This window comes from Oncorhynchus mykiss, chromosome 6 (assembly GCF_013265735.2).
Source record: "Oncorhynchus mykiss isolate Arlee chromosome 6, USDA_OmykA_1.1, whole genome shotgun sequence".
Classification (NCBI taxonomy): Eukaryota; Metazoa; Chordata; class Actinopteri; order Salmoniformes; family Salmonidae; genus Oncorhynchus; species Oncorhynchus mykiss.
In genome coordinates this window covers 3,920,117-3,934,531 of record NC_048570.1, presented here as the reverse complement: position 1 = coordinate 3,934,531, position 14,415 = coordinate 3,920,117, and the positions used below count along the sequence as shown (strand labels likewise).

Below are 14,415 nucleotides of genomic sequence, written 5' to 3'. Positions count from 1 at the left end.
TTAATCTTCCGCGTAGGTCATCGATTTTATTCTCCAAAGATTGCAAGTTTGCTAGCAGAATGGTTTTTTATTCGAGCGCCTACGAATTCTCAGATGACAGCCCGCCCTCTGGCCCCATCTTCAAACAAATCACAGGGGATCTGGGCCTGAGAAAGCAGTATATAATTCTCGTCGGGCTCGTCAGACTCGTTTAAGGGAAAAAAGGATTCTGCTTGTCCGTGGTGAGTAAGTGTCCAGCAGTTATTTTCGGTCATAACAGACGATAGCGGCAACATTATGTACAAAATAAGTAAAAAAAAAATGTAAAAAACTTACAAACATCATTAAAAAAAAAACGTTAGGGAATAAATAAAATGTCAGCCTTCTTCTCCGGCGCCATGGTTACATCCTCAATGGGTCCATATGTTGGAGCATTTTATTTACCGATGTTGTTTCACCATAAACAGGCTCTACTACACCAATCACCAAGGAGGACCTGCAGGCGTTGACCAATGACAAGAGCGACACATCCAACCGCACCATTACCTTCAACGTGATTCGTCGACCAAAACTAGGCAGACTGGTGACAGTGCTGGCCGATAATTTCACTGTTGACGTCTCTTCCTTCACACAGACCATGGTAAGAGCAGAACCTAACAACCAGAACCTGCTGATTTCGGATTAGTGTTCATATTGAATAAGATTATTTGATTATTTGGACAGGGGAGACCAGGGCCCATATTTCTACAACTGAGTTGGAGTAAAGGATACGTTTTGCCTTTTAGATCACAATTAATATGATAAAATAGACAGATCCTGGATCAGCGCTGTCACGTTCTGACCTCTATTTACGTTGTTTTTGTATTTATTTAGTATGGTCAGGGCGTGAGTTGGGTGGGTAGTCTATGTTTGTTTTTCTATGTTTTGGTCTAGTTCTATGTTCGGCCTGATATGGTTCTCAATCAGAGGCAGGTGTTCGTCATTGTCTCTGATTGGGAACCATATTTAGGTAGCCTGGGTTTCACTGTGTGTTTGTGGGTGATTGTTCCTGTCTTTGTGTAGTGTTCACCAGATAGGCTGTATTAGGTTTCACGTTCCGTTTGTTGTTTTCATATTCATTTAGTTATTTCATGTATCGTCTATTATTGATTAAAGAACATGAGTAATCACCACGCTGCATTTCGGCCCTCTCTCTCTACAAACGAAGAACGCCGTTACAGAATCACCCACCACACCCGGACCGAGCAGCGTGTTAACAGGCAGCAGCGAAGGGAGGACGTTATGGACAGCAATGGCATGGAGTATACTAGTTGGGAGGACGAATTAGACGGTAAAGGACCTTGGGCTCAGCCAGGAGAATATCGCCGCCCCAAGGAAGAACGGGAGGCGGCGAAAGCGGAGAGGCGCTGGTATGAGGAGGCAGCGCGGCGTCGTGGATGGAAGCCCGGGAGTCAGCCCCAAAAATTTCTTGGGGGGGGGCTAACAGGGAGTATGGCTAGGCCAGGTAGGAGACCTGCGCAAACTCCCTGTGGTTACCGGGGGGCTAGAGAGACCGGGCAGGCACCGTGTTATGCTGTGGAGCGCACGGTGTCCCCAGTGCGGGTGCACAGCCCGGTGCGGTACATTCCAGCTCCGCGTATCGGCCGGGCTAGAGTGGGCATCGAGCCAAGTGCCATGAAGCCGGCTCTACGCATCTGGTCTCCAGTGCGTCTCCTTGGGCCGGCTTACATGGCACCAGCCTTGCGCACGGTGTCCCCGGTTCGCCTGCATAGCCCAGTGCGGGCTATTCCACCTCGCCGCACTGGCAGGGCGACCGGGACCATTCAACCGGGTAAGGTTGGGCAGGCTCGGTGCTCAAGAGCTCCAGTGCGCCTGCACGGCCCGGTCTATCCGTCACCACCTCCACACCCCAGCCCTCCGGTGGCAGCTCCCCGTACCAGGCTGTCTCTCCGGCCCATCCGTCCAGAGCCTTCCTCCTCTCCAGCGCTGCCGGAGTCTCCAGCCTCTCCGGCGCTACCAGAGCCTTCCTCCTCTCCAGCGCTGCCGGAGCCTCCCGCCTGTCCGGCGCCTCTGCCGGAGCCTCCCGCCTGTCCGGCGCCTCTGCCGGAGCCTCCCGCCTGTCCGGCGCCGCTGCCGGAGCCTCCCGCCTGTCCGGCGCATCTGCCGGAGCCTCCCGCCTGTCCGGCGCCTCTGCAGGAGCCTCCCGCCTGTCCGGCGCCTCTGCCGGAGCCTCCCGCCTGTCCGGCGCCTCTGCCGGAGCCTCCCGCCTGTCCGGCGCCGCTGCCGGAGCCTCCCGCCTGTCCGGCGCCGCTGCCGGAGCCTCCCGCCTGTCCGGCGCCGCTGCCGGAGCCTCCCGCCTGTCCGGCGCCGCTGCCGGAGCCTCCCGCCAATCCGGCGCCGCTGCCGGAGCCTCCCGCCTGTCCGGCGCCGCTGCCGGAGTCTCCCGCCTCTCCGGCGCTACCAGGGCCTTCCTTTTCTCCAGCGTTGCCGGAGCTTCCCGTCTGCCCAGCGCCAGCTGAGCTTCCCGTCTGCCCAGCGCCGCCAACGCCGCCCGTCTGCCCAGCGCCGCCAACGCCGCCCGTCTGCCCAGCGCCGCCAACGCCGCCCGTCTGCCCAGCGCCGCCAACGCCGCCCGTCTGCCCAGCGCCGCCAACGCCGCCCGTCTGCCCAGCGCCGCCAACGCCGCCCGTCTGCCCAGCGCCGCCAACGCCGCCCGTCTGCCCAGCGCCGCCAGTGCCGCCCGTCTGCCAGGAGCCGCCAGTGCCGCCCGTCAGCCAGGGGCCGCCAGTGCCGCCCGTCAGCCAGGGGCCGCCAGTGCCGCCAGTCAGCCAGGGGCCGCCAGTGCCGCCAGTCAGCCAGGGGCCGCCAGTGCCGCCAGTCAGCCAGGGGCCGCCAGTGCCGCCAGTCAGCCAGGGGCCGCCAGTGCCGCCAGTCAGCCAGGGGCCGCCAGTGCCGCCAGTAAGCCAGGGGCCGCCAGTCAGCCAGGGGCCGCCAGTAAGCCAGGGGCCGCCAGTGCCGCCAGTAAGCCAGGGGCCGCCAGTGCCGTCAGTCAGCCAGGGGCCGCCCGAGCAGCTGCCCCTCTGTCCAGAGCAGCTGTCGCCCCTCTGTCCCAAGCTGCTGCCGCCCCTCTGTCCCGAGCTGCCGTCCCTCTGTCCCGAGCAGCTGCCGTCCCTCTGTCCCGGGCAGCTGCCCCTCTGTCCCGAGCAGCTGCCCCTCTGTCCCGAGCAGCTGCCCCTCTGTCCCAAGCAGCCCCTCTGTCCAGTGGGGTCATTGAGAGGGGTGGTCAGGGTGAGTAAGCCACGGAGGCAGACAATAAGGCGGACTAGGACAATGGCGAAGTGGGGTCCGCGTCCCGCGCCAGAGCCGCCACCGCGGACAGACGCCCACCCAGACCCTCCCCTATAGGTCAAGGTTTTGCGGCCGGAGTCCGCACCTTTGGGGGGGGGTACTGTCACGTTCTGACCTCTATTTCCGTTGTTTTTGTATTTATTTAGTATGGTCAGGGCGTGAGTTGGGTGGGTAGTCTATGTTTGTTTTTCTATGTTTTGGTCTAGTTCTATGTTCGGCCTGATATGGTTCTCAATCAGAGGCAGGTGTTCGTCATTGTCTCTGATTGGGAACCATATTTAGGTAGCCTGGGTTTCACTGTGTGTTTGTGGGTGATTGTTCCTGTCTTTGTGTAGTGTTCACCAGATAGGCTGTATTAGGTTTCACGTTCCGTTTGTTGTTTTCATATTCATTTAGTTATTTCATGTATCGTCTATTATTGATTAAAGAACATGAGTAATCACCACGCTGCATTTCGGCCCTCTCTCTCTACAAACGAAGAACGCCGTTACAAGCGCTCCTACTCTGGGACACTTGATACAAACAGTACCAGTCAAAAGTTTGGACACACCTACTCATTCAATGGTTTTTCTTTATTTTTACTATTTTCTACATTGTAGAATAATAGTGAAGACATCAAAACTATGAATTAACACATATGGAATCATGTAGTAGTCAATAAAGTGTTAAACAAATCAAAATACAATTTTGCTTTTAGATTCTTCGAAGTAGCCTCCCTTAGCCTTGATGACAGCTTTGGACACTTTTGGCCTTCTCTCAACCAGCTTCACCTGGAATGCTTTTCAACAGTCTTGAAGGACTTCCCACATATGCTGAGAACTTGTTGGCTGCTTTTCTTTCACTCTGTGGTCCAACTCATCCCAAACCATCTCAATTGGGTTGAGGTCGGATGATTATGGAGGCCAGGTCATTTGATGCAACACTCTATCACTCTATCACTCTCCTTCTTGGTCAAATAGCACTTACACAGCTCTAGAGGTGTGTTGAAAAACAAATCATAGTCCCACTAAGCACAAACCAGATGGGATAGTCTATCGCTGCAGAATGCTGTGGTAGTCATGCTGGTTAAGTGTGCCTTGAATTCTAAATAAATCACTGACAGTGTCACCAGCAAAGCACTTCCATACCATCACACCTCCTCCATGCTTCACGGTGGGAAATACACCGGAACCACACATGCAGAGATCATCCGTTCACCTACTATGTGTCTCACAAATACCTGGCGGTTGGGACCAAAAATCTCAAGTTTAGACTCATCAAACCAAAGGACAGATTTCCACCGGTCTAATGTCCATTGCTCGTATTTCTTGGCCCAAGCAAGTCTCTTCTTCTTATTGGTGTCCTTTAGTAGTGGTTTATTTTGCAGCAATTCACACAGTTTCCTCTGAACAGTTGATGTTGAGATGTGTTTGTTACTTGAACTCTGTGAAACATTTATTTGGGTTGCAATTTCTGACATGCTGACCAGACCGCATGCCCATCCGCGTGTGCCATCGCGCACAAGTTGATTTTGCCCACCCACATCAGACACGATCAGGACACGAAGGTTGAAATATCAAAACAAACTCTGAACCAATTATATTAATTTGGGGACAGGTCGAAAAGCATTAAACATTTATGGCATTTTGACAGTTGCTAATTGTCCTGGGATATAAACATTTACGTTGTTATTTTACCAGAAATGCACAAGGTCCTCTACTCCAACAATTAATCCTCAGATAAAAGGGTAAACCGAGTTTGTTTCTAGTAATCTCTCCTCCTTCAGGCTTCTTCTTCTTTGGACTTTATATGGCGGTTGGTAACCAACTTTAAGGTGCATTACCACCACCAACTGGACTGGAGTGTGGACCTCAGTTCATCTTTCAATCACCCACGTGGGTATATGCTCCTAACGACCAATGAGGAGATGGGAGAGGCGGGACTTGCAGCGCTTTGAGCGTAACAAACCTATTTCTATTTTAGGCTATGCAGATGAGCGCAAGCATTGTGGGTGCAAACGTTCGTGCGACACGAGCGATGTGGTCAGCATGTGAGGCTGGTAACTCTAATGAACTGCAGCAGAGGTAACGCTGGGTCTTCTTTTCATGTGGCGTCGGTCCTCATGAGAGACAGTTTCATCATGGCGCTTGATGGTTTTTGCGACTTCACTTGAATAAACTTTTAAAGGTCTTAAATTTTCCGGATTGACTGACCTTCATGTCTTAAAGTAATGATGGACTGTCTTGCCATAATATGGACTTGGTCTTTTACCAAATAGGGCTAACTTCTGTATACCATACCTACCTTGTTACAACACAACCGAAGAAGGAAAGAACATTAAGATGGAAAGAAATTCAACAAATGAACTTTTAACAAGGCACACCTGCTAATTGAAATGCATTCCAGGTGCCTACCTCATGAACCTGGTTGAGAGAATGCCAAGAGTGTGCAAAGCTGTTATCAAGACAAAGGGTAGCTACTTTGAAGAATCTAAAATAGAAAACATATTGTGATTTGTTTAACACTTTTTTGGTTACTACATGACTCCATATGTATTCATAGTTTTGACGTCTTCACTATTGTTCTACAATGTAAAAAATAGTAATAAAAAATAAAGAAAAACATTGGAATGAGTAGGTGTGTCCAAACGTTTGACTGGTACTGTGTGGCCGCAGTAGTTTATACAAGAAGACAAAATAAGACTCTTCATGCACTGTTTGGGAAAGTATATTGTGATGAATTTGTTCAGTAAAACAATATTTACAGTGAGAAACAAACAGAAGGAAACTATATATATATATATATGTATAAATTAAATATATATTATTATATTATATTATATATTATATTAAATATATTAAATAAATTCCAATTCAAACCGAAACAAAATGTTGATTGACCTTGGCGGGAAGCGTGGTCAGTGTTTTTGATTGGATAAGGCCTCAGGTTACACTCTCTACAGCTGAGTACATAGACATGCATTAATACATATGTTTATATTCTGAATAACAACTACAGATATTCTCCAGCGGAAGAAGCAACTCGTGTGAAGTGTTCGTTGATGACTAAAGTTCTGATGTTCAGTGTTTTGTGTTAACGCTTTAGTTTTGTTTTGGTTACGTTGAAATGGGGGCCAAATGTGGGTTACAAAAGTGGGGAAATTCCCGGGCTTGCCCTTCTGATTCATAGTAACACAAGCCTTCACTGATTTCTGGTCTCAGGTGGACCAGCGGGAGATTCTGTACATCCAGAGTCTTGTGGCGTCGGTTGGCTGGTCCGCTATGGACTCAATGACCTTCTCAGTGTCCTCACCTCCAGCTTCCCTAGAGAACGAGACCTTCAGGATGGACATCTCCTACGAGAATGCTGGACCCGACCGCAAGACTCTGCTCCTCGCTAACACAGGTGGGCTTTTGGTGAATCATAATGTCTTGTTGTTGTACATCATCAATGTTCATTTTCCAGGATTTTTATACAATTAAGGGGTATGAAATATTAGCAACATATATATTTTTTAACCCATAGGTTATGGAGAACCAAAGCTGCCAAAATTAGAGCTCAATTAATAAATAAATGCACACACAAATAGATAAATGTAAAAAATAAATAAATGGATGAACGATTACACACATACAGTGTCAGACACCTTTTTTTTTTACATTCTGTTACATTAGTCTTATTCTAAAATGGATTAAATAGTTTTTCCCCCTCATTAATCTACCCACAATACCCCATAATGACAAAGAAAAAAACAGGTTTTTAGAAATGTTTGCAAATGTATTAAAAACAAACTGAAATATCTCATTTATATAAGTATTCAGGCCCTTTACTCAGTACTTTGATGAAGCACCTTTGGCAGTGATTACAGCATCGCGTCTTCTTGTTAATGACGCTACAAGCTTGGCACACCTGTACTTGGGGAGTTTCTCTCATTCTTCTCTGCAGATCCTCTCAAGCTCTTGTCAGGTTGGATGGGGAGCGTCGCTGCACAGCTAATTTCTTGTCTCTAGAGCTGTTTGATCATATCCAAGTCCAGGCTCTGGCTGGTACATTCTGAGACTTGTCCCGAAGACTTGTCCCGAAGCCACTCCTGCGTTGTCTTGGCTGTGTGCTTAGGGTTGCTGTCCTGCATTTTTGCAAACTCCAAGTGGGCTGTCATGCCTTTTACTGAGGAGTAGCTTCCGTCTAGCCACTCTATGATAAAGGCCTGATTGGTGAAGGGCTGCAGAGATGGTTGTCCTTCTGGAAGGTTCTCCCATCTCCATAAAGGAACTCTGGAGCTCTGTCAGAGTGACCATCGGAATTTCTTGGTCACTTCCCTGACCAAGGCCCTTCTCCCACGATTGCTCAGTTTGGCCGGGCGGCCAGCTCTAGAAAGAGTCTTGGTGGTTACAAACTTCTTCCATTTAAGAATGATGGACGCCACTGTGTTCTTGGGGACCTTCAATGCTGCAGAAATGTTTTGGTTTCTTCGACCTCATGGCTTGGTTTTTGCTCTGACATGAACTGTCAACTGTGGGACCTGAGCTCAATTTTGAGTCTCATACCAAAGTGTCTGAATAGTTATGTAAAAAAAGACATCTGTTTCTTCTTTTTAATACATTTGCAAAAAAATTCTACACTTTTTTCGCGTTGTCATTATGCAGTATTGATTGAGGAATTTTTTTTATTTAATTCATTTTAGAATAAGGCTGTAACGTAAAAATGTGGAAAAGGGTCTGAATTACGGCAACTTCGGTCCTCCATACCGACTTTTCTCTCGTTGCATTCTAGGTGCTGTGGTGACCGAGGGTGACCACATCGTCATTGACAAGTCCAAGCTGGATGCGTCAAACCTTATGTCCAAGCTTCCCACACCCCAGCGCAGCTCTCACGAGATCTGGTTCCAGGTAAAGTCTCTACCCCAGCACGGGGTCGTTGTGGTGGGAGAGAGGAACCTCACCGTGGAGAAACCCAACTTCTCCCAGTACATCCTCAACAAGTATGGCATCACATACCGGCACGACGACTCCGAGACACTCCACGACCACTTTGTCTTCGACACCTGGCTGAACCCCAAGGGTAAGCCGGCCCAGCGCCCTCTGGAAGACAGCCAGGTACTTAATGTTGCTAACCTACCTTGTGTTTTGCACACTTTTATCCAACGGTTTATTTCTGTTTATTATTGTTTTTAAATCTGTTCAAACATTGTTTATGTTGCAAAATGAATTGCCTCCATTTGAGGATATTGGAAGTTCTGCTTCAAAACTCTTAATGTAGAAGACAAGATTCCATTCAACAAAATAAAGTAATATTCTTCTTCTCTAATCAGGTTCTGGAGGAGTGGTTCAACATCACGGTGATCCCAGTCAACGACCAACCGCCCGTTCTGAAGACCAAAGCCCCCAGCCTGAGCGTGGTGCAGGGGGACACAGTGGCCCTGGGGCCAGAGAACCTCAATGTGGAAGACTTGGATAACCCTTCAGAGGACATCCAGTACACCGTCGTCAGCAAGCCCAACAACGGCTATCTGGCCCTGGGAGGAAGCCTTAACGAGTCTGTGGTGTCCTTCACTCAGGCTCAGATCAACAGTGGGATGGTGTACTTTGTTCATGATGGAAGCCGAGCTTCTGGGGTGTTTTATTTTAGTGTTTCCGATGGCCATCACAAACCGGTCTATAAGCTCTTCAACCTCGAGGTGACGGAGATCACCATCTCCCTTGTCAACAACACTGGGCTGGCTCTGGAGCAGGGACAGACGTCTGTGGTTTTAACCCAGGAGAGTCTGGTGGCAGAGACCAATGGAAAAAACACAACGGTTCACTACCGGATCACCGCTGCGCCACGGTACGGCAAGATCCTCCGGCTGGATGACCAGGAGGTCAACCAGTTTGAGCAGGAGGACTTAAGGATGGGTAGCTTGTTTTATCACATGACGACCCTCACGTCTGGTCAGGACAGCTTTGAGTTCACCGCGTTTACATCGGAAGCTAACCTAACAAACCAGGTTGTCAACATCACAGTTAAGCCCCTGGTCAGGTTTGGCAAAGGGGTGAGAATACCCAATGGCATCGTGGTCAAACTCAACACTGGTTTCCTCAACGCAACTGAGCTGGCTTCTCTATCCGTCAGAGACCCTTTCTTCGAGGTCGTCTCTCATCCAAAGTATGGAAAACTGGTCAGAGGAAAACCCAAAGCTGGTAAGAAAACCGAGCCACTGGGGTCTTTCTCCTTTCAGGATGTGAAGCAGGAGAGGCTGTGCTTCGAGCTCAACGCTAACATGACTGGAGTGCAGGAGCTGAACGACTCGTTGGTGTTCATTCTGAAAGCGGAGAACGTCCCGCCTGCCAGGGGAGAGTTCCGGTTCACTATCGTTCCGTATGATCCATCGCTAGTTCTAACCACCATGAGTCCCATCCTGACCACCAGCAGTCCTTTCTCTCAGCCTCTTAACCAAACGACAGTGTTCGGTGTTGGGACGGCACTACCCTCCCTGTCCACCTCCCCCCTTTCCACACAGAGACCCAGCAAGACCCACCAGAAGTTCAAAGGTCGCAACCGCTGGGGGAACACCAACCGTAACGACTCGGCAGGTACAGATACTACTCTGGGCAAGCCCACCCTGAGTAAAGGAGACGACAATGAGATTTCCTTTGTGAATACACCGGTCCGAGTAGAGTCATACCCACAGAAGTCTTCCAACCTAATATTGGTGATCCTACCTCTCCTGGCCATGCTCTTATTGGTCATCATCCTGGTGGTGCTGGTTATCCTGCTGCGACGCAACAGGAAGAGGAAACAGAAACCTGTCACCTCGAAGCCGCCACCCTCACCCTCGCCCTCTACCCCACCGGCCTATAACGGCCAGTCGCAGAGGAGCGCGGCTGTTCCCACGGTAACGGTGACCCCACTGAGCCCCAGTAGCCCTGCCCTGGACAGGCTGCTTCCTTCAGCCAATCAGGGCTTAGTTAGCAACTCCACATCACTGCTACTTTGCTCGTGGAACGGTGTAGATCCAGAGAGTTCAGCCCAGCTCATTAGGACCACACCCCCCACTCTACAGCAGAACCAATACTGGGTATGACTCTGTAGCTGCTGCCATCTAGGGGAGGGTGGGGAAGTGGACTGTCTACCCTGTACACTAACATCCATCCCCACCAACCCCACTCATCGTTACACTGTAAACCATGACACTACTGTACTATTTGTTTTGTGATATAATCAAAGCATTTTCTACTGAAGCTAAGCACAATCAGCACTGGGAATTCCAACCACTATCTCCACTTTGCAACATAATTAGTACTGGGAATAACAACCACTATCTCCACTTTGCAACATAATTAGTACTGGGAATGACAACCACTATTCCCACTTAACAACCTAATAAGGAGCTTAGAACCGAATGTGTCTTCTGTCTTTCTCACTCCCCCCCACCCCCCGCGTAGAAATGTTGTTCCACCATTTATTAAAGAAGTAATGCAAGTCTTGGCGATATAGGCTCTGACTTTCGGGGTTTTAGCTCAAAGCCCAAGCTAAGCGTCAATATATAAGATGACATACAAGCAGTGAGCGTGGTTAAACGATACCAATCCCCCAGCAGGAGAACAGAAAAAGGAAGTGGAAACTCAAAACACATGAACTATAAAAGGCTGGCGAGGGAAGGACGGCTCATAACTAGCAGTGAGTATCACAGGCGGCTGGTGGCGCCTTAATTAGGGAGGATGGCTCATAACAATGGCTGGAATGGAGTAAATGGTATCAACCACTCTGAAACTCTGTGTTTGATTCCATTCCGTTAACTTCGTTCCAGCCGTTATGAGCCGTCCTCCCTGATTAAGGCGCCACCAGCCGCCTGTGATACTCACTGCTAGTAACCATGTATTCATCCAAGAGAAAATGAAATGCACTAAAATAACTTTGGAATTGTAGGCTACTGCCCATGACACCTTTAGACCTCTTCACTCACAACGGCCGGTGTGCATTTCACCCCCTCTCTGCTCCATGTCTCAAAGCCGTAGAGAAAAGATCTCGCTTGTAAAGTAGTTGTTATTTAGCTGAACATTGAGAGTTGAAAAATACAAATTATACCTACAGACAGCTGGGACCCTCCTCTCCTCAACATGAACAAGGGGACGAAGCTTCCAAACTTGTTATCCCGCAATTGCATTTAGAAATGTCATATGATCAGAACATGTTTTTCTCTCGAGCGCATGAGGGGATAGGTAGCCTAGTGGTTAGAGAGTTGGTTCCCCGGTAGGCTGGCATTGTAAATAAAAATGTGTTCTTAACTGACTTGCCTAGTTAAATAAAAGTTAAATAAAACGATAGGAGAGTGGCTCGCTCATCACAGTAGCAGGCCCCCAGCGAGGATAGAGCGGCAGGGAAGACACTTTCATTACAGGAGTCATGAGGATAACGCACTTTACTGTTTGACCAAATCATGGTTTTAGCCACACAAAATAGGACGTTATGAGTCAGGTGACAACGTAGAATGTGCTCTTTCTACATTCATAGGCTCCCTTTTCATTTTTATGATCCATGATATCGGCTAACTGATGATGGAGTCGGCGTAGGTCTCTTTGACGATGCCGCGTTGACTTTCAATGTGAGTTTGAGTGTAACCCTAACCCTCATCTCAGCCTGAGGAAACTGGGTCGTTGCCCACTGATCACAGCCTGAGGAAACTGGGCCTCTGTCCACTGATCACAGCCTGAGGAAACTGGGCCTCTGTCCACTGATCACAGCCTGAGGAAACTGGGCCTCTGTCCACTGATCTCAGCCTGAGGAAACCGGGCCGTTGCCCACTGATCTCAGCCTGAGGAAACCGGGCCGTTGCCCACTGATCTCAGCCTGAGGAAACTGGGCCTCTTTCCGCTGATCACAGCCTGAGGAAGCCGGACCGCTGCCCACTGATCTCAGCCAGAGGAAACCGGGCCGTTGCCCACTGACCTCAGCCTGAGGAAACCGGGCCTATTTCCGCTGATCAGCCAAATGCTAATTTCTAGTATAACAGAGAAATTGCGAAAAAAAATATAGATTTTGAAAAAAATCTTACAGGCCCATTGGCCACCGGCCATGTCAACTTCTCTATTGTCTTATTTGTATATATACAGTATATGAAAACAAAAAAAATGGTGTGTCAATTTCTACCACCCCACCCAACTAAAGATGCCCATCTGGCATTTGCCAGAATTGCCAGATGGCCAATTCGCCCCTATTATAGCATTACTTTTGGTACGTTGTGGTACTCACCTTAGACCAGTGGGAGAAGTGCATGCATATATTCATGGTTTCCTGATTTCTTGTGATCAAGGCATGTCGCCTTACCACTCTATTGTATTGGTGTATATATTTAATTTTATGGTATTTTATATATTAAAACCCTAAATTCTTCCTACAGTGTATGTATAATACTTATTTCAAGCCATAGTGGAAGATCCCTGTGTACCCTGGTACTGCTGTCATAAATGTTACTGCAACCCTTAAGGTTTAGGGTTTTGTTACACTGTAAAACCAGATAGTGTCAAATCTACCCCTTGAAAGAAAACACCTCTTTAAAATAGGCTACATGCCAAATGGTACTTTTCATTATTTTACATTTCGACACTGAACAACAATATAAAAACGCAAACATGTAAAGTGTTGGTCCTGTGTTTCATGAACTAAAAGGATCCCACTAATGTTTCAATATGTAATAAAAGCTTGTTTCTCACATTTTGAAATGTGTTTACATCTCTGTTAGTGATCATTTTGAAATGTGTTTACATCTCTGTTAGTGATCATTTTGAAATGTGTTTACATCTCTGTTAGTGATCATTTTGAAATGTGTTTACATCTCTGTTAGTGATCATTTTGAAATGTGTTTACATCTCTGTTAGTGATCATTTTGAAATGTGTTTACATCTCTGTTAGTGATCATTTTGAAATGTGTTTACATCTGTTAGTGATCATTTTGAAATGTGTTTACATCCTTGTTAGTGATCATTTTGAAATGTGTTTACATCTCTGTTAGTGATCATTTTGAAATGTGTTTACATCTCTGTTAGTGATCATTTTGAAATGTGTTTACATCTCTGTTAGTGATCATTTTGAAATGTGTTTACATCTCTGTTAGTGATCATTTTGAAATGTGTTTACATCTCTGTTAGTGATCATTTTGAAATGTGTTTACATCTCTGTTAGTGATCATTTTGAAATGTGTTTACATCTCTGTTAGTGATCATTTTGAAATGTGTTTACATCTCTGTTAGTGATCATTTTGAAATGTGTTTACATCTCTGTTAGTGATCATTTTGAAATGTGTTTACATCTCTGTTAGTGATCATTTTGAAATGTGTTTACATCTCTGTTAGTGATCATTTTGAAATGTGTTTACATCTCTGTTAGTGATCATTTTGAAATGTGTTTACATCTCTGTTAGTGATCATTTTGAAATGTGTTTACATCTCTGTTAGTGATCATTTTGAAATGTGTTTACATCTCTGTTAGTGATCATTTTGAAATGTGTTTACATCTCTGTTAGTGATCATTTTGAAATGTGTTTACATCTCTGTTAGTGATCATTTTGAAATGTGTTTACATCTCTGTTAGTGATCATTTTGAAATGTGTTTACATCTCTGTTAGTGATCATTTTGAAATGTGTTTACATCTCTGTTAGTGATCATTTTGAAATGTGTTTACATCTCTGTTAGTGATCATTTTGAAATGTGTTTACATCTCTGTTAGTGATCATTTTGAAATGTGTTTACATCTCTGTTAGTGATCATTTTGAAATGTGTTTACATCTCTGTTAGTGATCATTTTGAAATGTGTTTACATCTCTGTTAGTGATCATTTTGAAATGTGTTTACATCTCTGTTAGTGATCATTTTGAAATGTGTTTACATCTCTGTTAGTGATCATTTTGAAATGTGTTTACATCTCTGTTAGTGATCATTTTGAAATGTGTTTACATCTCTGTTAGTGATCATTTTGAAATGTGTTTACATCTCTGTTAGTGATCATTTTGAAATGTGTTTACATCTCTGTTAGTGATCATTTTGAAATGTGTTTACATCTCTGTTAGTGATCATTTTGAAATGTGTTTACATCTCTGTTAGTGATCATTTTGAAATGTGTTTACATCTCTG

The 14,415-nt window shown here is 46.7% G+C and overlaps 1 protein-coding gene across 1 annotated transcript in view; it reads left to right on the top strand.

Moving 5' to 3' along the window:
- The window catches only part of cspg4b (chondroitin sulfate proteoglycan 4b), a 61,033-nt gene extending 48,023 nt beyond the window's left edge, over positions 1-13,010 (top strand). Inside the window, exons 12-15 of the mRNA XM_036979226.1 lie at positions 447-619; positions 6,528-6,711; positions 8,080-8,402; positions 8,618-13,010. Coding sequence (XP_036835121.1) covers positions 447-619; positions 6,528-6,711; positions 8,080-8,402; positions 8,618-10,369 — 2,432 coding nt within the window. The 3' untranslated portion in view covers positions 10,370-13,010. The remainder of the gene's footprint in view (positions 1-446; positions 620-6,527; positions 6,712-8,079; positions 8,403-8,617) is intronic.
- The last annotated feature ends 1,405 nt before the right edge of the window (positions 13,011-14,415 follow it).